Here is a 22,673-nt window from a genome sequence, read left to right as displayed (position 1 = left end):
CTGCACTGGAGCTAAAGAGCAAAATCTCTATTTTCTCCATTGGCTGAGACTCCTCCCTTGGGAAGGAAGGGAAGGATAGCTTGCTCTGCCAGACTCTCTCAATCACGTAGCAGAGCTACTAAACCAAGCCTCTTTTCCTTCTATTGGCTGAGGTTCCTCCCCTTCCTAGTTCCCTGGGGAAGAAAGAAAAGAGCCAGAGTTTTGTTTGCCCAGTTCCCTGGATCGCATGGGAGAGATACAAAGAAAGCACCTTTAAAACCAACAGAACTAATGTTTTAAGCATGTGTTAAGTTTTCATCTTGCTCAGCCCTCCTGTCCTGGGAAAAAAGCAACCTTTCGCGCTGCATGTAGCAACCTCCAGCGCAAGCTTCGAGACATTCAGCAGCAGCACCCTTCAGTTTCAGGTCACTGTGCTGGTTGTAGAATCAGAATATGGGAAGCTCTTTCATAATGACTGACTGTATGGTAACCTTCTACCGATCAGTCCTTTTAAGTGACACTACTGCCAATGGAAGATATTTCAGCATACGCTCAGCTATCCCACTGAAATCCATGCTACTTTAAAAGTGCCTTGCTTTGACTGGGTCATACTCAGGTTCTTCAGCATGAACAGGGCAACGTTTAGAACAGGTGTTGAACATGCGACCCGGGGGCTGAATAAGGCCCACGAGCAACTGGCTGTCATCTGCTTCCTTCTCCTTCTCTCTTGCTTCCTTCTGCATCACAGCTTGCTTTGCCAGGCTTGCTCAACTGCACTGGAGCTAAAGAGCAAAATCTCTATTTTCTCCATTGGCTGAGACTCCTCCCTTGGGAAGGAAGGGAAGGATAGCTTGCTCTGCCAGACTCTCTCAATCACGTAGCAGAGCTACTAAACCAAGCCTCTTTTCCTTCTATTGGCTGAGGTTCCTCCCCTTCCTAGTTCCCTGGGGAAGAAAGAAAAGAGCCAGAGTTTTGTTTGCCCAGTTCCCTGGATCGCATGGGAGAGATACAAAGAAAGCACCTTTAAAACCAACAGAACTAATGTTTTAAGCATGTGTTAAGTTTTCATCTTGCTCAGCCCTCCTGTCCTGGGAAAAAAGCAACCTTTCGCGCTGCATGTAGCAACCTCCAGCGCAAGCTTCGAGACATTCAGAACGAGTGGTGGACCAAGCTTGCAGAGAGAACCCAGCTGTGTGCAGACACTGGTGATTTAAGAGGGTTCTACGAAGCCCTGAAGGCAGTATATGGTCCATCATATCAGGCTCAGAGTCCCTTGCATAGTGCAGACGGCCAAGTGCTCCTCACAGACAAGGCATCCATACTGAACCGGTGGTCGGAGTATTTTCAGGTTCTCTTCAGTGCCAACCGCGTAGTTCAAGATTCAGCAATCCACCTCACCCCACTTCAACCGGTGAAAACAGAGTTGGATGAGATCCCCACCCTAGAAGAGACTGTTAAAGCCATCAAGCAACTGAAAAGTGGCAAGGCAGCGGGAGTTGATGGAATTCCACCAGAGATCTGGAAGCATGGGGGCACAGTACTACATAGCTCACTTCACAAAGTACTTGTCACCTGCTGGGAACAAGGCAAATTACCACAGGACTTTCGCGATGCAATCATCATCACCCTATACAAGAACAAAGGGGAAAAGTCAGACTGCTCCAACTACCGGGGGATAACCCTGCTCTCCATCGCAGGCAAAATCCTTGCCAGAATACTCCTGAACAGACTGGTGCCCACCATTGCAGAAGAACTCCTCCCAGAGAGCCAGTGCGGCTTCAGAGCTAACAGGAGCACCACCGACATGGTATTTGTTCTCAGGCAGCTCCAAGAGAAATGCAGGGAACAGAACAAGGGTCTGTATGTGACTTTTGTCGACCTTACCAAAGCTTTCGATACCATTAGCAGGAAAGGCCTGTGGCAAATCTTGGAACGTTTAGGATGTCCCCCAAGGTTCCTCAGCATGATCATCCAGCTACACGAAGACCAGCGAGGCCAAGTCAGACACTGCAACGACCTCTCGGAGCCCTTCCCAATAGGCACAGGTGTAAAGCAAGGCTGCGTTCTCGCGCCAACTCTCTTTACGATCTTCTTTAGCATGATGCTTCAAAGAGCCGCAGTAGATCTAGATGATGACGATGGTGTATACATCCGCTATCGCACCGATGGCAGCCTGTTCAACCTGAGGCGACTAAAGGCACACTCCAAGACAATGGAAAAACTCATCCGAGAGCTACTGTTTGCTGATGATGCTGCACTCGTCTCCCACTCGGCATCAGCTCTGCAGCATATGACGTCCTGCTTTGCAGAGGCTGCCAAGCTATTTGGCCTAGAAGTTAGTCTGAAGAAGACAGAAGTTCTCCACCAGCCTGCACCCCAGGAAGATTATCACCCTCCCTGCATCACTGTGGGTGAATCAGTTCTGAAGACCGTCCAGCAGTTCAGCTACCTGGGGTGCATCATCTCCTCAGATGCCAAGATCGACAAGGAGATTGACAACAGGCTGGCAAAGGCAAACCGTGCCTTTGGCCGACTGCACAAAAGAGTGTGGAGCAACAAGCATCTGAAAAAAGGCACAAAGATCAATGTTTACAAAGCGGTTGTGATGACAACCCTCATCTACGGCTCCGAATCGTGGGTTTTATACCGTCATCACCTGCGACTCCTTGAGCGCTTTCATCAGCGCTGCCTTCGCACCATCCTCAACATCCACTGGAGTGACTTTGTGACCAACACTGAAGTCCTCAAGAGGGCGGAGGTTACCAGCATCGAGGCACTGCTGTTGAAGACGCAGCTGCGCTGGGCAGGGCATATTTCTAGGATGGAAAACCACCGCCTTCCCAAGATTGCCCTGTATGGCGAACTCTCCACCGGCCATCGAAATAGAGGGGCACCAAAGAAGAGGTACAAGGACTCCTTGAAGAAATCCCTTAGCACCTGTCACATCAACCATCACCAGTGGTCTGACCTAGCCTCAGATCGCAAAGCATGGAGGCACACCATCCACCAGGCTGTCTCTTCCTTTGAGAACGCACGCATAGCTGGTCTTGAGGACAAAAGGAGATTGAGGAAGAATCGCACTGCTACAGCACCAACCCCAAATCAGACTTTTCCCTGCAGCCGCTGTGGCCGGACCTGCCTGTCCCACATTGGTCTTGTCAGCCACCAGCGAGCCTGCAGCAAACGTGGGCTATTGCACCCTTCTTAAATCTTCGTTCGCGAAGCCAAGCCGAGAGAGAAGTTTTTTCCACAAAAATCTTGTGTTTGCCTGTGTCCTTTATAAAGTTTATATCTCTGCTACCTAATCTTAAATAAGTACACACATGGCCTGGCCCCACAAGGTCTCCTTTATGTCAGATCCGGCCCTCATAACAAATGCGTTTGACACCCCTGATTTAGAAGGTATATGGTACACCCATTCTTAAATATTTCACCTGCCTTGAAAGCCTCTTGCTGGGGTTGCCACGAGTTCTCTGTGACTAGATGACACTTAACACGCACACAAAGGACAACCAGGAAAAGGACAGAGCAATCCTATGCTGAGTTAGTCCCGGCATAAGTCTGGTTAAAATCAATGGGCTAAGACTGCAGTTAATGCCACACTGTGAATGATGAACAAATTCTAATTCAAGTCGTCCTAATCTGGATGATGAGTGAAACTTGAACAGCTGTAATTAGATGAAGCTGCTTTGTATTTAAGCTGCAATTGTTAATATTGAGCCCGAAAGATTCTACAAACCCTAATGATGTTACCAGCCGTGAAAACCTGAAATCTTTGATAATTGTTAATATTGCTACAACCAGTGACTGGAACAAATGAACAGCTCAGGTTTTCCAAGCATTATTTGTGACCTCATCATTAAGCTACTGTAACCGGTGAAGCCAAAATTCACAGCAAGGGAGAGATTTTTTTAAAGATCAGTCACAAAAGACCAGCTCTGAATGCAAATGCTGCACCAAAAATGCTGGTTTGTTCTTGTTCAAGAAAAGCATAACACACCACAAGCAATTCCAAGAAATTCTGTTTACTAGCATGATGATTTACAGAACTGCAGAGAACTTTTCACAGTCAGGATGCTCTATGCAGCCTTCATTTTGCCTGTTATAATTCATGCCCTGTAAGAGAAGTGAAAACACACAATAAGTATAGCTTCACATTCCGGTGTATTATTCTCAACACTTCTGAGATTCACTAATCCTTTGGATGCATTATTCCAGCAAGTTCTAAAGAACATTGCAATGATTTCTGCCCAGGTTTCACAGTTATCCTGTAGACTTCAACCAAGCATTATTACAACCCTGTTGAATAGGAGACTAAAAAAAATGGTTTTCTACCAAAAAGAAACATGTGAAATATCATTAGCGTAGTCATTAAACACCATCCGAAACTAAAAAAAAAAAAAAAAATCCAGTTCTCCAGACTTTGCACGCAGAGTTTCATTATCACACCCGCAGCTTCTCTTTTAGTACTTTCACAATCTGCAGAGAAGCTAAATAAAGCCAGCCATGCTGGGAGGAAGCGGGATCTCTGGAACTCACCCATGCATCATTCTTTTTTGGGCTTCATTATTTTTATGGTGGCTCCTGCTGCCTTCTCTGCCTCTGCTTTATATTGTGGCTTTAGGGCAGCTCTTACTGCCTTGGCGCAGATCTGGGAATACCGGATGTAGCTGAACAAAAAAGAGAAGCAATGAAAATCTGATCACAGGAAGAGCTATGAATTCAATAAACTCTGCTGGGGAGGGGAGGGGCAAAAAAATAATCAGCCAACCCAGCATTCAGCTTCCTGATGTGCCTAAGCTCATGAAGTCATCAAGCATAGAAAGCCAGTTTGGTGTAGTGGTTAAGTGCGCAGACTCTTGTCTGAGAGAACCGGGTTTGATTCCCCACTCCTCCGCTTGCAGCTGCTGCAATGGTCTTGGGTCAGCCTTAGCTTTCACAGGAGTTGTCCTTGAAAGGGAAGCTGCTGTAAAAGCTCTCTCAGACCCCCCTACCTCACATGATGTCTGTTGTGGCCGAGGCGGGGGGAGATAAAGGAGATTGTGACCACTCTGAGACTCTGAGATTCAGAGTATAGGGCAGGATATAAATCCAATATCATCATATTTTTCACAGTGGCTGTTTTCGTACTGACCTTAATCAGCAGCGACGCCCCTCTTCACCGCACAGGATCGGCGCGGATTTCGCACTAATTGCCGCGGAGCACCCGGAAAGTCCCGCGGCTTTTGCGGCGCAAACGGAAACAGCCAAAAACCAGTTTCCATTTGTGCTGCAAAAGCCACGGGACTTTCCGGCTCTTCTGGGTGCTCCCCGGCAATTAGTGCGAAATCCGCACCGATCCTGCGCGGTGAAGAGGGGCGTCGCTGCTGATTAAGGTCAGTGCGAAAACGCCCAGTGAAAGACAAAAAAAGCACAGCTCATGTTCAGATATTGTGATTTGTGGAAATGTGGCCTATGTTCTCAGTTTTCCTTTGTAACTATGGATAGACACAAATGAAATGCAGAGGGGAATTCAAGAGTATCACAGATGCAAAAATGCCAATGCAAAACAAAAGGACTCAGAGTCTCTTTATCTGGCTCACAATGACACAGATTAACTTTTGCACAATTCTTGCTGTGTGAAAATTGGCTCAAAGGATTTTCAGTAGCAATTAAGTAAAGAGAAAGGATATTTCTATTTATTTATTAAATTTATATGCTGCCTCTTGCCACCAGGTGGCTAACAGTTAAAACATTAATAAACCTCAGTCAAAAACTTAATACAAATAGAACTAAAAAGCAGCCCACATGAACAAATCCAACTAACTAAAAGCCAAGCAGAAGAGATCTGTTTTGTAGGCACTACAGAACTCAGATAAGTCCCACAGGGCCTAAATATCATCTGACAGCTGGTTCCACCAGGATGGAGACCGCACAAAGAAGGTCCTCACCTGGTGGATGCCGGGTAAACATTCCAGGGGCCAGGCACCACAAGAAGGTTGAGAGCTGAAGAATGCAAATGGGGGAAAAGTTGGTCTGGGTATAAAAATCCCAGACTGTTTAGGGCTTTAAAGGTAATTGCCAGCACCTTGAATTTGATCTGGAACTCAAATCAGCAGCCAATGCAGCTATATCAAGACAGAGTAGATATAATCCCTCCAAGGAGAACCCATCAGCAATCTTGCACCTGCATTCTGGACAGACTTTAGTTTCCAGACTGCCTTCAAGGGCAGCCATACACAGACCACATTACATTAGTCTAGGCAGGAGGCGACTGGCATGAATCACCATGGCTAGTTTGGAATGGGGCGTATATGAAGACAGCAAGTGGCCTTGGTGCAAATAGAAAAATGCTGTCCTCACTACTGCTGACATCTGCTTGCCAGAGACAAAGAGGAGTCAAGCCAGACTCCCAAGTTCTCAATAGAGTCCACTAATGAAAGTTGGACCCCATCAAGAGCCAGGAGCTGAAGGTCCTCTGGGGGTCCTGACCTCCCAAACAGATGATCTCAATCTTAGATGGATGTAACTGCAACCAGCTCTGCTTCAACCAATGAACCACTACGGCCTCAAGGCAACAGGCCAGAACTGCCAGTGCAGAGTCCATTTGCTTATTCACCAGGAGGAAGAGCTGGGTGTCATCTGTATATTGGTGGCATACAACTCCAAACCTTCTAATAAACCCCAACAAAGGGCATATGTGTGCGTACAGCAGGGATCACAGCAGAAGGGAAGAAACTGTGAAATCCTACCCCTCCCAAAACTCTTCTGTCACTGAAACCAATATATGTCAAAAACTACAGTGCAGAAAATATGACTTGGTTTATGCAGACCTGTTACTAAGGTTCAAGCTACAATACAGAAACAAAAATCACACCAAGTAAAACACTTAAAGGCCTTATTAATGTCATTACCAAAAACTAGCTCAAAAACAAAGATTTTTCACAACAGTCTAAAAACGTCAGTGGCTCTCTAGCAGAAAAAGTAACCTTTCATTGAGAGAGCAGCCAGAGCACAGAGGCCAAGGACTTCACCTAAAGCTGCATCCTGGCACTGGTATTCAAAGGTTTATTGTATGAAGTAACCAAGGAATTAAAAGGACTGTCGAGTAAATATAGTACATTGCTGACATCAGTATTCCCTCAAAGCTGAGTTAGTGTGAGCTAGCTCACAGTTTTTTTCGCCTCCAGCTCGCACATTTTTGTCTCAGCTCAGGAAAAACAGCCCCAGAGCAAACTAATTTGTGCAGTAGGTCACAACTTTAATGCCAGTAGCTCACAAAGTAGAATTTTTGCTCACAAGATTGCACAGCTTAAAGGGAGCATTGGTTGCCATGGTTTTCTAAGCGACCCTGCAGTTTCCCCCTTGAAGCCCCTGGGAATAAAAGGGAGAACCAACAGGACCCCACTAGCCTTTCCTAGGGTTTACCAGCAGCCTCCCTGCCAGTCTTCACAGCTATGGAAGCCCCGGGACACCAGGCCGGAGAGGGAAAGAGCCGCTCCAGCCGCCCATACCTGAGCCCTGCCTGCCTCCAGTAGGCCACCATGGCTGCTGTGGAAAGCGCGGCTGTTTCTCCCAAGTCCCTTTCGCCACAGGCCGCAAGGACACCTTTCCGGGCCGGTTCGCCTTGGCTTGACACCGGAAGCGAAAGTCAAGAGGACCAATCGAAACACACGCGGCACCCGCAAACTCAGCCAATCACGTTGCGCCTTCCCTCCGGCTCCGTCGAAAAGGGCCAATAACTGCTCTGCTCTCTCCCTCCCTCCTTCCCCTCAGCGGTGAGAAGCAAACAGCCAATCAGAGCAGGGAAGCCGTTGGTCCTGTTGAGGAGCTCTTGTCGTAGAGGATGGAAAAAGATAGTAGGCAGCCTAAACTTCCGTTGAAGAAGTGGAAAGGCGTGAAAGGCTCCCCTTTCTTACCGAGGGGCGTGGTCGGATCGTTCTTTATCTTGGAAGTTGGAACTCAACGCGCTGGCCCAGGCTGGGCTACCGTTTTGTCCCGCAGGGTTTCTGTGGATGGTTAAATATTTCATCACTATATCGCTAGACCACTGGCTGCTGCACCCGTTGAATTTCTTCCTGCCATTTTTCGTCCCAGGAGACACTAGCAGGGAATGTATGAGGAATATGAGTGGAATCAGGATGCTGGACATAATGGACTATCAAGGGTGCTCTTATATAGCGGTAGGGTTGCCAATCTCCAGGTAGGGACAGGGGATCCCCCAGTTTAGAGGCATTCCCCCCGCTTCAGGGTCATCAGAAAGCAAGGGGGGGAGCGTCTGCTGGGCACGCCATTATTCCCTATGGAGACCGATTCCCATAGGGGATAATGGAGAATTGATCCATGGGTATCTGGGGGGGGGGCTGTTTTTTTAAGTAGAGGCACCAAATTTGCAGCATAACATCCATCTCAAAAAAAACCCCAGGTTTCAAAAAGATTGGACCAGTGGGTCCAATTTTATGAGCCCCGAAAGAAGGTGCCCCTATTCTTCATTATTTCCAATGGAGGGAAGGCATTTAAAAGGTGTGCGGTCCCTTTAAATGTGATGGCCAGAACTTCTTTTGGAATTCAGTTATGCTTGTCACACCCTTGCTCCTGACTCCATCCCCAAAGTCCCCAGATATTTCTTGAATTGGACTTGACAACCCTATATAGTGGTCAAAGTCGTAAGATTCCTACCAGGAAGGGAAATCATAGGGCTGCCAACTTCCAGGTGAGGCCTAGAAATCAACCAAAATTACACCTGATCTCTGTACAGTGAACATCAGTTCCGCCACAGAAAATAGCTGCTTTAGAGGGTAGACTGTACGACACTATACTCTACCTACCAGGGTCCATCCCTAATCTTTGTCTTCCCCTGCTTTGTCCTCCAGCAATTCCCCAATCTGGAGTTGGCAACCCCAGTGGATGTTTACAGTGGTAACGACTGAAAGAGCAAGGAAGAACATGCTTCCCAGCATGTGTTGACAGCTACAGTGGTGTTCCCCATGGAAACTCTGCTCCCTTTTTCACATTTTATATGCTTATAGGAAACCATTTACTGTATTTATTATTTACAGTACACTGATAGCATCATCACTAAATTGTGAGGACAATTCTCGTGAGACAAGCTGTGGTTGTAGGGATGCCAGCCTCAAGGTGGGACCTGGGGATCTCTCAGAATTAGAGCTCATCTCCAGACTAGAGAGATCAGTTCCCCTGGAGAAAAGGGATGTTTTGCAGGGTGGACTATACCTCACTAAAGTCTCTGTCCTCCCCAGGACCCATCCCCAAATATCCAGTTTTCCAGTCTGGAGCTGGCAACTCTACCCACCCCATCTCCCACTGGTGGCAGCAACCCTAGTCTATAGCAGTATCTTGTAATACAAAGTACAATGTAACCTTTGAACTCAAACCTTTCTACCTCTTTTCTGCAGGCCCATAGCGAGGGGGTGGGCCTGAGGTTACTGGCCCTACCAATTAAATCTCTTTGAAACCATTATGGGTCCCCTCCTTTCAGTCCCCACACCTTGCAAGAGATGTTTTGCATGTGTTTGATGCTGCTTTGCAAAGACAATAAACTTGTCTATGGTGCAATAAACACAAAATATGTCCTGTAGCGCAGAGCGGTAAAGCTGTAGTACTGTAGTCCAAGCTCTCTGCTCACAACCTGAGTTCGATCCTGGTGGAAGCTGGGTTCAGGTAGCCAGCTCAAGGTTGATTTAGCCTTCCATCCTTCCGAGGTTGGTAAAATGAGTACCCAGCTTGCTGGGGGGAAAGTGTAGATGACTGGGGAAGGCAATGGCAAACCACCCTGTAGAAAGTCTTGCCGTGAAAACGTTGTGATGCTACATCACCCTAGAGTCAGAAATGACTCGTGCTTGCACAGGGGACTACCTTTACTTTTAAAGAAATACAATCCTTTATAAGCTTTGAAGGCCAGAGGATCAATCTTCAGTCAGTGTAAAAAAGGGAGGGGACCTACAGTGTCAGTTGCCAGCCAACTGGAAGAACATAATATAGACCAAACATTTTCACTGGTCTTCATTATATCTGTAATGGTTAGTGTTTTAGTGATACACCAGAAAAATTTATAGTAGTATTCATTATATAGGCTAGCATTTTTAAAATAAACTTCAAACATCTTTTGAGTGATAAATGACTTTTCTGTATTATTTATTCATTATTCTATGTATAATATATTTAAACAAAAAATGCCCCCCCCAATGAAAAATCCTGGCTATGGGCCTGCTTTTCTGGTAGTGGGCTGGATCCCATGGGTTCCTTTTATTAGGAGCAGCACTTTCCTCTGGAGCAAGGAGGCTAACCCTAGGCTTGCCAATCCCCAGGTCCCAGCAGGACTTTTCCCGCTTTCTCAGGCTCCTCCCCACTCCCAGTCAGCTGGCCGGCGGGGGGAAGCCCCGCCTCCACAGCCACCATGTGCCTTTCCACCTCCAGAGGCTTCAGACTCCACTTGGAAAAGCTTCCTCTTTGGATGGTGTGTCTGTGTCTTTAAGGGGGCTGAATGGGGGCGGGGGCAGAACAACATGGCTGCTCCCAGTGGCTGTGAAAGCAGCCCAGACCCTCCAATGGTTGCACAAGCTTTTCAGAGGTTGTTTGTATAAGAAAGGTAAACTTTGGTTGCTCTGTGTTACTTTGAAGAAGTTGGAAGTTCAGCAACTTGTGAGTAGAGATGATGCCAATCTCCAGGTGGGAGCAGGACCTCCCCTGCTTCAGAGTCGTCAGAAATGGGAGGGGGGGGGAATATCTGCTGGGCACTTCATTATTCCCTATGGAGATCGATTCCCAGAGGGTATAATGGAAAATTGATCCCCCCAGATCAATTTTCCATTATACCCTATGGGAATCGATCTCCATAGAGAATCTCCCAGATACCCCCATATCTGGTGCTCTGGAGGGGCTGTGTTTTGAGATAGAGGCACCAAATCTGCAGCATAATATCTGATGCCTCTTCTCAAATTGCTCTCCAAGTTTCAAAAAGATTGGACCAGGGAGTCCAATTCTATGAGCTCCCAAAGAAGGTGCCCCTATCCATTATTTCTAATGTAGGGAAGGAATTTAAAAGGTGTGTGGTTCCTTTAAATGTGATGGCCAGAACTCCCTTTGGATTTCAATTGTGCTTGTCACTACTTTGCTTATGGCTCCACCCGCAATGTCTCCTGGCTCCACCCCAAAATCTCCTGGCTTCACCCCCAAAGTCCCCAGATATTTCTTGAATTGGACTTGGCAACCCTAGCTTCCCCTGATGTCCATGTTAAGGAAATTCTCCTAACTGCTTTCTCCTTACTATGTCCTTACCTATGGACAAACATTAATAATGGAAGTAAATCGACAATTGGGCTCCTGTGAAATCTTTATCAATCAGCATTAATTAAAAGCCAAAGTTTGTGTGCTCTTTTCATTTTTAAAAATGAGGTATGCACAGTATGTATTGGCAAACACGTAAAAATGCATTGTACAGATACATTTTTTTCAGGAACACACAAGACTTCAGAGGGAGAGTCTGAGAAGCTAGACCATATCACAATAAAAATGTTGAACCATCAAGTACTTAAGTCTCTCTCAGACATTTCAGAAAAGTTTGTCTTTTGCGGTAAGATTTGTAAGAGAAAATGGAGGTCATGTTCCAATCCTGATAAACACGACAATAATTCCTAGTCCAGTTTAGTTAATGCCACTGGTTCCATTCCCAGTCATATTTGTGCTACAGGAAAACAAGCAAAGGTTGTTCTTAAATGGTATTTATTGGAATTTGTGAGATATATTAACATACCAGTTGTACTCAGGTAAGATATGAATGAGTTCAGCCACCAAAACAATTGAACAAATTCAAATTCTTTTAACATACCTCACATCCCCAAACTCTTTCCTTTCTATCCATCCTCAGTCTTTTATTCTCTTTTCTGAACTGGCTGGGTCCATTCCTCACGTACTTTGCCCTGTATTTTTCCACCAAAGCCTAGAAATTATGCTGTAATTTCATGGCAGTGAATGAGCATCATTCAGTATTCAAATCATTCACTTATTTGAAGTTTTAGCTTCTTTGGTCATCTTGAGAAACAAAAGGTAAATTTCTATTTAAAAAATCAAACAGAAGGGATACATTTTAGAGAATTAAAATTAACAATAGCCCACAACCCCTGCCCAAACATAACAGTTTTTTGTACCCTCTTAAGGTACCTATATAAAGGCACCTTTATAGATCTGTGCAAACTTGTTTAGGGTTACCAATTTTTTTCTGATAACGTAGGAAGAAGCTTCTGTGCCTTTAACCTGTATACAAGTGTTAAAATTCCAGCGCTGACTTTCTGCCTGCCTTATGAGGATGGAAGACACAAGAGCCTTCTTGAAAGAAAAGCTGGCAGCACCACAATTATTCCATTCTCATTTGGTGTAAGTTTTGTAAAAGTTTTGTAAAACATGCATCGAAGAACTTTCCCTGCCTACTTTAGGGACCGTCTCTCCCCACATGTTCCCCAGAGAGTGCTGAGATCGGGGTCCCAGAACCTCCTTATAATCCCTGGGCCAAAGGAGGCCCGTCTCAAAGCGACCAGAGACAGGGCCTTTTCGATTGCAGCCCCCTGTTGGTGGAACCAGCTCCCGGAGGAGGTGAGGGCCCTGCGGAATCTTGAACAGTTCCGCAGGGCCTGTAAAAGAGCCCTCTTCCGGTTGGCATACAACTGACTGATACCTGGATGCCTGAATATCCAAACTTATGAACATCAGAATATTGGAATACTGGAATACTTGAAGAACCGACTTAAGGAAGAGGTAGCATAGTATATTGATGTGTGTTTTATCTATTTTTATGTATTTTACTGTATAAATTATTAATGTATTTTAAATTGATCTATTGTTAGCATTCTGTGTTGTAAGCTGCCCTGAGCCCGCTTTGGTGGGATAGGGCGGGATATAAATCGAACAAAATAAATAAAATAAATAAATAATATATGCAATGCTCAGAAATTCCCCCCATGTTGTTTAGAAAACACTGGCACAGAAAGTGAGAGCATTAAACTGTCTTTTCGAAGAGCTCTACAGAGGCTAGAGAGGAAAAACTGGAGATGAGGGTAAGGTTAGATTATTGCAGGGAGTGAAAGCTGCTAAGGAGGCATCACTGGAGAAATCTTGAAAATTAAGATCAGCCAGTTCCCGATCAGCTAAAGATAAAAGATTTGAAAAGTCCAATGACACTGAAGGTGTGCCCAAATGGGCATCTTGAACAGAGTGACTGGAGTCGTCCAGCACAGCATGAAAGACAAAATCATTAACATCCAGGGAGCTTGAGGAAGATGACGCAGAAGAATCCTGAGATGTCAAAACATTAATGTTGGTGAGGTCTAGTGAACCTGAGGATGATGACGAGGAGATGAGATCAGAATCATCCAGAGAATGTGAAGCGTCAATGGGAGGGAAGGTCTGTATGTCTGAGGAGATGTAGCTGGACAATTCCAGGGAAGGTGGTGTGGTAGGATCAGAAAAATCCAGAGAGGTGGAAGAAACAAGACTGGACAAGGAGACTGAAGAGCTGAAACTCGAAATGTGCGGAGGAGAGCCAGAGGAGGCAAGACTAGAAATGTCCAACGAGGATGAAGAGCTGAGGCTGGAACGTTCCCAGGAAGCAAAAGATGTAGGGTTGGAGAGGTCCAAAGAAATCGAAGTAGAGGTACTGGAGAAGTCTGACAAGGATGGATTTGAAAGCTCTGGCGACGACGAGGCACAATCAGAAAGACACAAAGAGGACGAAGTGGTGTCACTGGACCAGTCCCAAGACTCCGATGAACTGGAGCTGAAGAGGTCGAGTGGATCTGAAAAGACAAATTTGGATGCAGTTTCCAAGGAGGCCAAAGACTCGAGGCCTGAACGGTCCAGGGAAGCTGAAGAGGCAACAGCAGAGAGATCCAGGGAGGCAGGAGGTCCAGCTTACAAAAGATGAGTCCACAACCTGATTTAGTGGTTTGGTAACATCTTGTGTAGGTTTAGCATTTTCATCATTTAAGATACGTTGATTTCTAAACTAGAAAAACACAAAATGAGAACAGTTACTTTAAACCAATTATTATCTCTGACATGGAAAAAAGAAGTCAGTTCTCTTTCAAGGGTATTAAAAACACACACACACACAAAAAAAAAACCTAAACAGGAACACATCACACACATCAAGCTGATTAGACCAAATCGCAGTGTTGTCTCCTCACATTGGTAGAAACCCTTCAGAGCCTCAGCCAGAAATCTTCTAAATAATCTACTGACAGGAAGTGGTGGTGATGATTGAACTTGGGGCCTTCTGCATGCCAAACACTGAGCCACAGCCCCTGCCTAGGAAGCAGGTTGCTATGGAAACACAATGGGTTTTATCTCCTACCAACTGGCTCTGCTGACAGCAGTGCATTCCAATGCCAAACAGTGTGATAACAACACAATACAAATAAATATCAATTAAATCCAGTTTGGTTTCTAACCATGAGTAAAGTTTGGTCCGTATTCATGCAGAGAACACTGTGGTGTATGCACTGCAAACAATATTTGTGGAATATTTCTTCATCCATTTCTCTCTAGGGTTGCCATCTCGGGAAATTCCTGGCAATTTGGGGGCAGTGCCCGGGGAGAGCAGAGTTCAGGAATGCCAGCCTCCGTGGGATCTGGGGATCCCCTGGAATTACAACGCATCTCTGAAGATCAGTTGTAGTCAGGGGTGGAATTCTAGCAGGACCTCCTTTGCATATTAGGCCAAACCCCCTGACATAGCCAGTTCTCCAAGAGCTTACAAGGCTCTTTTTTGTTAGCTCTTGGAGGACCGGCTACATCAGGGGGTTGTGGCCTAATATGCAAAGGAGCTCCTGCTAGAATTCCACCCCTGGTTGTAATTCCAGGAAAACTCTTGGTCCTATTAGGCTCCACCATCACTTGAACCAAGAGTGTAGTCAGGCAGTAAGGCTCCAGAGGTAGGAAGCTCTGAAAGCAGGGTGCATGGAAATAGTGACATACAGGAATTTTTTTTAGCAGGAACACAGTTCTGGCTGACTTGGTGTCAGGGGTGTGTGGCCTATATGTAAATGAGTTCCTACTGGGCTTTTTCTACAGAAAAGCCCTATGTGAAACAAGGGTGATGTCAGGGGGAGTGACCCAATATGCAGATGAGTTCCTGCTGGGCTTTTTCTACAAAAAAACCCTTGGTGACACATGATGTCACTGCCAGTCAAAAAACTAGATCTGATGTCATCACATTGCACACGCTAGGAATCCTGCCAGTTTCTATGACCATAGAGGTCAGGGGGACTCCTAGAGTGTCCCTTCCATTTTTTAAAACCAGAAATGATGCTGTGGCATTCTGCAATGTCATTCGCTTCTCCCTGGTTCCTTCTCTGATCGTTTGAGCAGCAGTTGGCACAAGGAGGGACCAGCAAGACCCTCCTGCAGGAAGCAGATAGGTGGCATCCCCTGTGCCCCCTAAACACACCCAACGCTTCTGTGTAGCTGTGCAGTGCAGTGCAGAGGGAGATAACCAGGACTATTTTGTAGGAAAAGCCCAGCAGGAACTCATTTACATATTAGGCCACACCCCCTGACACCAAGCCAGCCAGAATTGCATTCCTGTGCGTTCCTGCTATTAAAAAAAAAAAAGCCCCGGAGATAACCTAGTGAGGGGCAAGTTTAGAAAAGTCATTTTGTTTTTCACTTTGAAGAACTGATAAGGCACTGCGGAACCCCAGGTTATCTGGAATGGAACACAGTTTGAAAGCCATTCTTCTAGACTGTTCAAAGCGTTACATCTATTAACACCCCCATCGTTATAAGTGAGATGTAAGACAAAGGGTATAATTTTAAATGACTTTAAAGGTAGATTTATTTTAAACCACTTTCAAGGCAGATTTATTTAGCAGTGTTTCAGCACATAAAAAGGAGTCTCAGCATGACCAATCTTCAAACCCTAGAGGTATATATTTTTTGTCTCAAGAAATCCCCACTGTGTTATGCTGGCACAGCTCATGTCCAGATGTATTTATAATTGATTTAACGTAATCGGCATCGACTGAACTCTTACTGAGGTCGCTTGTTTGTCTCGACAGGCATCTCCTATCCCTGGTGGGAGCTGCCTTCCCTTGATGGAGTAAGACACAGCGGGATTTAGCTGAGGTTTTGCGCTTAATTTATCACAAAACCCATACAAGCTCAACGCTGGAAGCCTCACAATCACATATGCCGATGAGCTTTGAAGAAGTTATTTTCTGATTAACTTTCTCTTTGGGGGGAAGCAGGGGTTAGGAGGACCATTTAGTACACATGAAGCTGCCACTTGCTGAGACAGATCCATTGCTCCATCTGGTCTGGTATTGTCAGCTTAGATTGGTAAAAGCTCTCCAAAGGATGTCAGGTGCTTCTTTGGCTGAGGTCTTTCTATTGCTTATTCTTTAACTAGATATTGTACCTGAGGTTTCTGCATGTCAAATATGTGTTCTCCCATTGAGCTTTTTTCTTTTTTAAAATAAAAGAAAGCCAAGCTCAGGTTGACACACACGTGTCAGCCACACATGTATGCACACCATAATAACTTAATGCATGTTGACCTTATGTTTGCAGTTAAGTGAATGCCAGTATATCCTGTTTAATCCTGAACAGAGTTACATACTTCTAAGCAGGGCTTTTTTTTGGTAGTAGGAACTCCTTTGCATATTAGGCCACGCAGCCCTGATGTAGCCAATCCTCCTGGAGTTTATAGTAGGCTCTGTACTAAGAGCCCTATAAGCTCCTGGAGGATTGGCTACATCAGGGGTGTGTGGCCTAATATGCAAAGGAGTTCCTGCTACAAAAAAAGCCCTGCTTCTAAGCAATACTTCCTCTAAGCTGTGGAGTCCTGTGAGCAAAAATTCTGCTTTGTGAGCTACTGGCGTTCAAATTGTGAACTACCACATAAATTAGCATGCTCTTAGGCCATTTTTCCTGAGCTAAGACAAAAATGTGTGAACCAGAGGCCGAAAAACTGTGAGCTAGTTCACATTAACTCAGCTTAGAGGGAACACTGCTTCTAAGCCCATTGACTCTGGAGGATGCAGAGGGGCGTCACTCTGTGTAGAATCCCACTGCAATTCTTACACTTTCCCTAGGGCACAATATCAACTCCTGTAAGTTCTCCCCCACTAAACGACTCAAGTGGATGCAACATTTGTGGCCAACAAAAGTTACAGATTTAAATACTATTAAATTAAAGATAAGAGATTCCTAAGAACATAAGAAAAGCCATGTGTTGGATCAGGCCAATGGCCCATCCAGTCCAACACTCTGTGTCACACAGTGGTAAAAAAAACACAAAACAAGTGCCATCAGGAGGTCCACCAGTGGGGCCAGGACACTAGAAGCCCTCCCACTGTGCCCCCCCCAAAGCACCAAGAATATAGAGCATCACTGCCCCTGAGAGTTCCAACGATAAGCTGTGGCTAATAGCCACTGATGGACCTCTGCTCCATATGCTTATCCAATCACCTCTTGAAGCTGTCTATGCTTGTAGCTGCCACCACCTCCTGTGGCAGTGAATTACATGTGTTAATCTCCCTTTGGGTAAAAAAGTACTTCCTTTTATCAGTTCTAACCCAACTGCTCAGCAATTTCATTGAGTGCCCACAAGTTCTTGTATTGTGAGAAATGGAGAAAAGTACTTCTTTCTCTACCTTCTCTTGTAATAACCTTGAAAACCTCTATCATGTCACCCCTCAGTTCCTAAACAGGGCTACTCAGAAGTAACTCCCATGTTATTTTATGGGGGTTATTCCCAGGAGAGGGTTCTTAGGACTGCAGCCCGAAAGAATAAAAATAATAAATCACTCTGCCGTGGGACTTTCCTTCCAGATCCTATAGGGTATAGATGCTTGACTGATAACTTTTGAAAAGTCATAGAAAAAGATGTCAAAGTTAACTTACTATATGAGAATTGGAAATGAACCAATTGATTGAGAAATTATCTATGTTTATCATTTCACGATGGAGCTCAGTTTTATGTATCTTGAGTGACTATAATAATCTGATGGAATTATCTTTATTTTGGTTGTTTTTATGTGACTGAATGTTATTTCTAAAAACAATAATAATGAGGAGGATGAGGAGGCTTGGATCATTTACATTGTAATCTGAGATGACAGCAGACTAGAAAAGAAAGAACAGGAGAAGATCACAAAATACCAAGACCTATGGATACAGTTAGAGCACCTCTGGGAGAAGAAAGTTGCTGTCATGCCAGTTGTCACTGGAGCCCTGAAAGTCTCAAGAAACAACCGGACATTCTGGGTATTGAGCAAATAACACCAGCTCAGCTCCAGAGGACAGTGTTGCTCATATCAGCAAGAATCTTGCAAAGATATATCTGCAATTTCCGAGAACATAGCTAGATCTTGAATTGCAGAGCACCATCTACCAGTCAAATATCTGCGACAATTCATCATCATATACTTTTTTTCTTTTTAAACAAAGCCACATTCCCCCAAGGAGAGAGAACAGACAAGGAAACAGCAAGCAAAGCATCAGATGTATACAGCTCTAACAAGCAAATAATTACTGTTAAGTCTAAGCACAAAACATCAGGGTGCCGTGAGCATGAATAGGGTAAACATACCATTGTTTCTTCATTCTGCTTTCTCAGATGTAAGCACAACTATGAAACCTTTCCCCGCCCCCCACCAAAGACAGGCCATAAAGAAATATGGGACCATAAATCTAAAGTGTCTATAAAAGTTTAAGAATAGCTCATACCTCAGATTTGTTACCTTTCCCTTCTGATGGAAGCCATATTGAGCCAGGCTGCTAAGACTCTCCTCTTCTTCCCAGTAATGCCCCTAATCCTCCAGCAACTCCTCAAGTGGAAACTGTGCCACACTGATTTAAATACAGGTCATCTTCCAATAAAGCTCTCGCAGCTCCACTGCAGTGCTTGACACAGAAGAGCAACGGCACGTCTCCTTGGAAATTAGCTGCAAACCGGCACTTAAACATTGGCATTCACTGTCATTTGCTAATTTACACAGAATAAATTTTGAAGGTGAATATGCTTGGGGGTGGGGTTGTTTTAAAATTATGGACATGCAGAGGGAAATCTGAGTTTCCTAGCACTCCTCGTGCAATGAAGTATGGCAGGATGTAACTTCCATTTTAGTTCGTGAGTAAAAATGATTCTGAGATTCCAGACTGGTTTCCTTATACTTGTTTGGTGTAGTGGTTAAGTGCATGGACTCTTATCTGGGAGAACCGGGTTTGATTCCTCATTCCTCCACTTGCACCTGCCGGAATGGCCTTGGGTTAGCTATAGCTCTAGCAGAGGTTGTCCTTGAAAGGGCAGCTGCTGTGAGAGTCCTCTCAGCCCCACCCACCTCACAGGGTGTCTGTTGTGGGGGAAGAAGATATGGGAAATTGTAAGCCGCTCTGAGTCTCTGATTCAGAGAAGGGTGGGGTATAAATCTGCAATTCTTCTTACTCTGCGCTGCTTAGACCTCACCTGGAGTATTGTGTTCAGTTTTGAGCACCTTTTAAGGATGTAGACAAACTGGAACAGGTCCAGAGGAGGGCAACGAAGATGGTGAGGGGTCTAGAGACCAATTCCTCTGAGGAAAGGTTGAAGGAGCTGGGTATGTTTAGCCTGGAGAGGAGGCAGCTAAGAGGTGGTATGATCACCATCTTCAAGTACTTGAAGGGCTGTCATTTAGAGGATGGTGTGGAATTGTTTTCTGTTGTTCCAGAAGGTAGGACTAACGGGTTGAAATTAAATCAAGAGGTTCCAGCTCAACATTAGGAAAAACTTCAGTGGAACAGGCTTCCTCAGGAAGTGGTAGGCTCTCCTTCCTTGGAGGTTTTTAAACAAGAGGCTAGATGGCCATCTGACAGCAATGCTGATCGTGTGAACTTAGTAAATTTGTGAAGTTCCTGCATTGTGCAGGGGGTTGGACTAGATGACCCTGAGGGGTCCCTTCCAACTCTATGATTCCTAGTTGCCAGTTTTCCAAGTGGGGGTGTAATTTCTGTATACTGATGTTCCAAACCAAACATGCTAGGAGAAAAATCCTTTAAAAATGTATGGACATTTGGATTTAACTTCAGGCCTAGCTTGCATAAAGTGAAAATAATTTTGAGAATCTGGCCTGATTTCCAATGTTAATTGGTCAGTTTAGAGTACACTTTCTCTACTGAGGTTTCAGATTAGGGCTGCCAACTTCTGGTTAGGAAATTCCTTGAGATTTGGAGGATGGAGTTAAGGAGGGGCTTTATAGAGTCCCGTGGCGCAGAATGGTAAAGCTGAAGTATTGCAGCTCTAAGCTCTGCTCATGACCTGTGTTCGATCCCGGCAGAAGCTGGGTTTTCAGGTAGCCAGCTCGAGGTTGACTCAGCTTCCATCCTTCTGAGGTCGGTAAAGTGAGTGCCCAGCTTGCTGGGGGAAAAGTGTAGATCAGGGATGGCCAATGGTAGCTCTCCAGATGTTTTTTGCCTACAACTCCCATCAGCCTCAGCCAGCATGGCCAATGGCTGGGGCTGATGGGAGTTGTAGGCAAAAAACATCTGGAGAGCTACCGTTAGCCACCCCTGGTGTAGATGACTGGGGAAGGCAACGGCAAACCACCCCGCAAAAAGTCTGCTGTGAAAACGTTGTGAAAGCAATGTCACCCCAGAGTCGGAAACGACTGGTGCTTGCACAGGGGACTATCTTTTTTTTTTTATCATGCTGTAAATCCACTCTCCAAAGTGGTCCTTTTCTCCAGGGGAACATAGGGAGGACAGTTGTAATTCTAGGGAATTTCCAGGTCCCTCACAGAGGTTGGAAAAGAAACTCTATTCCGAATTGAGATAAGACAGTATTGTAAATCAGCTAACACCAAGCAAAACAGAAATAACGGCGCTTACTCCCTTTGCAAAAGTTCATTATAGTCTGCTCTTGAGGATAAGAAAGAAAATACATCCCAGGAGCTGGAATGTTAAGCATGGAATCTCAAAATGACTGTAGGTGGTGTGCTGTTAAAACCTTTTAATTCAGATTTTAAAACGGGAGCTTGTTTTCTGCAGTTTTTCATGGAGCTATTTAACACTTTTTGTTCATCATAAAACACCACGGCCAGAAAGATGATGCTTTATCACAAACACAGATGCATTACTACTTTAAAAGTTGTTGTTGCAGCAAACAAATGCATAAGTGGGAGGACAGTACTGTTTCCAGAAAAAGGCTCAAGTCTATCCCTGAGCAACGCAGTCAAATGTGTTAACATGCTTTATGGCAGTGGTAGTGCTGGTTGTCCGATGACAAGTTTGGTTTAAGCATAGCAAACTTAAAAGTCAATGATAATGCATCCTGGATGACCAAGGTGGTCCCTATTTATTTCAGAGTTTTCTACACACTCATAAATCGACTTGCTAGATTGGAATGATTAAATTAGAACAGAGAAATTTACTAGATTGGAATTATTAAAACATATTTGTAATTTATTGTGTTGGCTGGCTAGAGGGGGAGAGACAACTCTAATCGATCTTTAGAGATTTGTTTGGCCAATGGAGCAGCTCCAACATAATTGGAGAAGTGGAACGACCCTTGGCACTTACCGTGAGGGGTCCTTCTCCTAAGAGGACAGGAGGACATCTTGGGTGTTTTCCCACCGTCCAATCAGGGAGGCAGGAATCTAAAAGATCTTCCCCTTCCTGTGGCTGTGGGAACCACCCTTCAGTTCGGGTGACTCCGAGAAGCAGTACGAAAATTCTATATCTAGTAAAAAAAGAACTTCTCATGCAAACAGTTAACGGTACGTTAGGTACAACTGCCTAAACGCGGCAGATTGAAATTCAAGGTAAACCCTAAAAAAGGAACGTAAGAGAGAAAAAACAGGTCCATGACAATGGACATAATTGGTAGAAAGTACCAGCAATAGGTGTAGAATGAAGGAGTAGGAACAGGCTGCCCAAGGTAGGGCGATAGATGGGAGGGCAAGATGTCCTCCTGTCCTCTTAGGAGAAGGACCCCTCACGGTAAGTGCCAAGGGTCGTTCTCCCTAAGAGGCGGAGGACATCTTGGGTGCTCCCAGAGCAGTATTGTTAAGCAGGGCGGGGTCGCCCTACTCGGGCAGGACGTGTTGAAGGATTCGCCTGCCGAAGGCGGCGTCTGCTGATGCGTAGCCATTCAGTTTATAGTGCCGGATAAAGGTGGATATTGAAGACCACGTAGCTGCCTTGCACACCTCCTCGACAGAGGCGTTCTTATTGAAGGCCGCGTTGGCCGCTGAACTCCTGGTCGAATGTGCCGTGATTCCTTGTGGAACTTTGAGGTGTAACGCCTTGTATGCCTCCGTTATGCACTGCTTGATTGCATAACCGATGGCAGACTTGGACATCTTCTGTCCCATTCTGGGTTCTGCCACATTGACAAACATGGCGTCAGATTTACGAAATGTCTCAGTCCTAATCAAGTAGATCTTGAGTGCCCTGCGCACGTCCAAGGTATGCCACGTGCGCTCCTTCGGGTGCTTGGGATCTGGACAAAACGATGGTAGATTGATCTCCTGGCTCTGGTGGAATCTAGAGGAAATCTTCGGGCGGAAAGTGGGATCCGGGTAAAGAACGACCTTGTCCTTATGAAATACGCAAAGTTCCTTCCTGACCGACAGCGCACCGATTTCCGAGATCCTCCTGGCCGAGGTTATTGCCACCAGGAAAATCGTCTTCATGCGCATTATCCTTAATGGTACGGACATTAATGG

At 45.2% G+C, this 22,673-nt stretch overlaps 1 protein-coding gene across 1 annotated transcript; it reads right to left on the bottom strand.

The window, feature by feature from the left end:
- Positions 1–3,988: 3,988 nt before the first annotated feature.
- On the bottom strand, positions 3,989–7,642 carry ATP5F1E (ATP synthase F1 subunit epsilon). The gene is made up of 3 exons (XM_060230720.1): positions 7,473–7,642; positions 4,519–4,649; positions 3,989–4,095 (listed from the first exon to the last, which is right to left on the bottom strand). The coding sequence occupies exons 1-2, from the start codon at positions 7,502–7,504 to the stop codon at positions 4,526–4,528; spliced, it is 156 nt and encodes a 51-aa protein (XP_060086703.1). The 5' UTR covers positions 7,505–7,642; the 3' UTR covers positions 3,989–4,095; positions 4,519–4,525.
- Positions 7,643–22,673: the final 15,031 nt, after the last annotated feature.

The sequence above is a fragment of the Heteronotia binoei genome, chromosome 2 (genome assembly GCF_032191835.1).
Source record: "Heteronotia binoei isolate CCM8104 ecotype False Entrance Well chromosome 2, APGP_CSIRO_Hbin_v1, whole genome shotgun sequence".
Lineage (NCBI taxonomy): Eukaryota > Metazoa > Chordata > Lepidosauria > Squamata > Gekkonidae > Heteronotia > Heteronotia binoei.
This window is presented reverse-complemented; position numbering and strand designations above follow the sequence as displayed.